This window comes from Trichosurus vulpecula, chromosome 6, assembly GCF_011100635.1.
Source record: "Trichosurus vulpecula isolate mTriVul1 chromosome 6, mTriVul1.pri, whole genome shotgun sequence".
NCBI lineage: Eukaryota > Metazoa > Chordata > Mammalia > Diprotodontia > Phalangeridae > Trichosurus > Trichosurus vulpecula.
Window position 1 is genome coordinate 77,168,913 of NC_050578.1, and position 694 is coordinate 77,169,606.

Here is a 694-nt window from a genome sequence, read left to right on the forward strand (position 1 = left end):
TTTTCTTTCATAAAATATTTTTATTCAACATGAAAATTTCTCAATTCAGCCAAAGCCTTCATTTCCAGGTAACTTCTTCATTAGGCTTCAGTTCCCTTCTATATAACATGCTCTTATTCTGGAAAGCAGTTAGTTTTTCATCACTCCTCTTGTCTAGATAATAGCCAATGACAAATCCCATTGGTACCAGAATATGAACCCAGTGGTCACGCACAGCCTGAATCAGATTCACCATGATTGCTGCAGGCCTGGAGGCCGGGCGCCGAGAGCTCCGCCAAGGGCAGCTGCTGCCTCCGAGAACCTCAATTCTAACTTTTAAAAAATATTTTCCTTAATTTCTTTTAGACAGTCTTGTAGTGCTTGTGGCCAAGCCATTGTTTTGGGGGTTTGATTTTTTTTTCAGGTTTTTGTTTTGTTTCGTTTTGTTTTACCTCTGAGGCTCTACTGTTACTTGTGGAGTAACCTTCTTCTTTTGGTCTTATCTCTAGGCTTTCTCTTAACCCATAGCATTTCATCATTACTTGGGATATTTTATTCTGTTTACTCATATTTTCACCTCAGTCTATGGAACTTGGAACTTGGCCCTTAGTGCCAAGTCCAGGTTCCTTCCCCTTTGGAATTTCTGAATTTTGTATTGGTCCTACCTGGTCCTGTCCTTTCTAATCCATATGCCACCTCCATCCTGGCTGGTATT

General features: G+C 40.5%; 1 protein-coding gene across 1 annotated transcript; it reads right to left on the reverse strand.

Moving 5' to 3' along the window:
- On the reverse strand, positions 1 to 295 carry LOC118854481 (NADH dehydrogenase [ubiquinone] 1 beta subcomplex subunit 1-like). Its single transcript, XM_036764845.1, has one exon. The coding sequence runs from the start codon at positions 233 to 235 to the stop codon at positions 59 to 61; it is 177 nt and encodes a 58-aa protein (XP_036620740.1). The 5' UTR covers positions 236 to 295; the 3' UTR covers positions 1 to 58.
- Positions 296 to 694: the final 399 nt, after the last annotated feature.

Bases quoted from the DNA above. Each gene is read 5' to 3' on its own strand.
- LOC118854481 (XM_036764845.1), bottom strand. From the start codon at position 235: ATGGTGAATCTGATTCAGGCTGTGCGTGACCACTGGGTTCATATTCTG.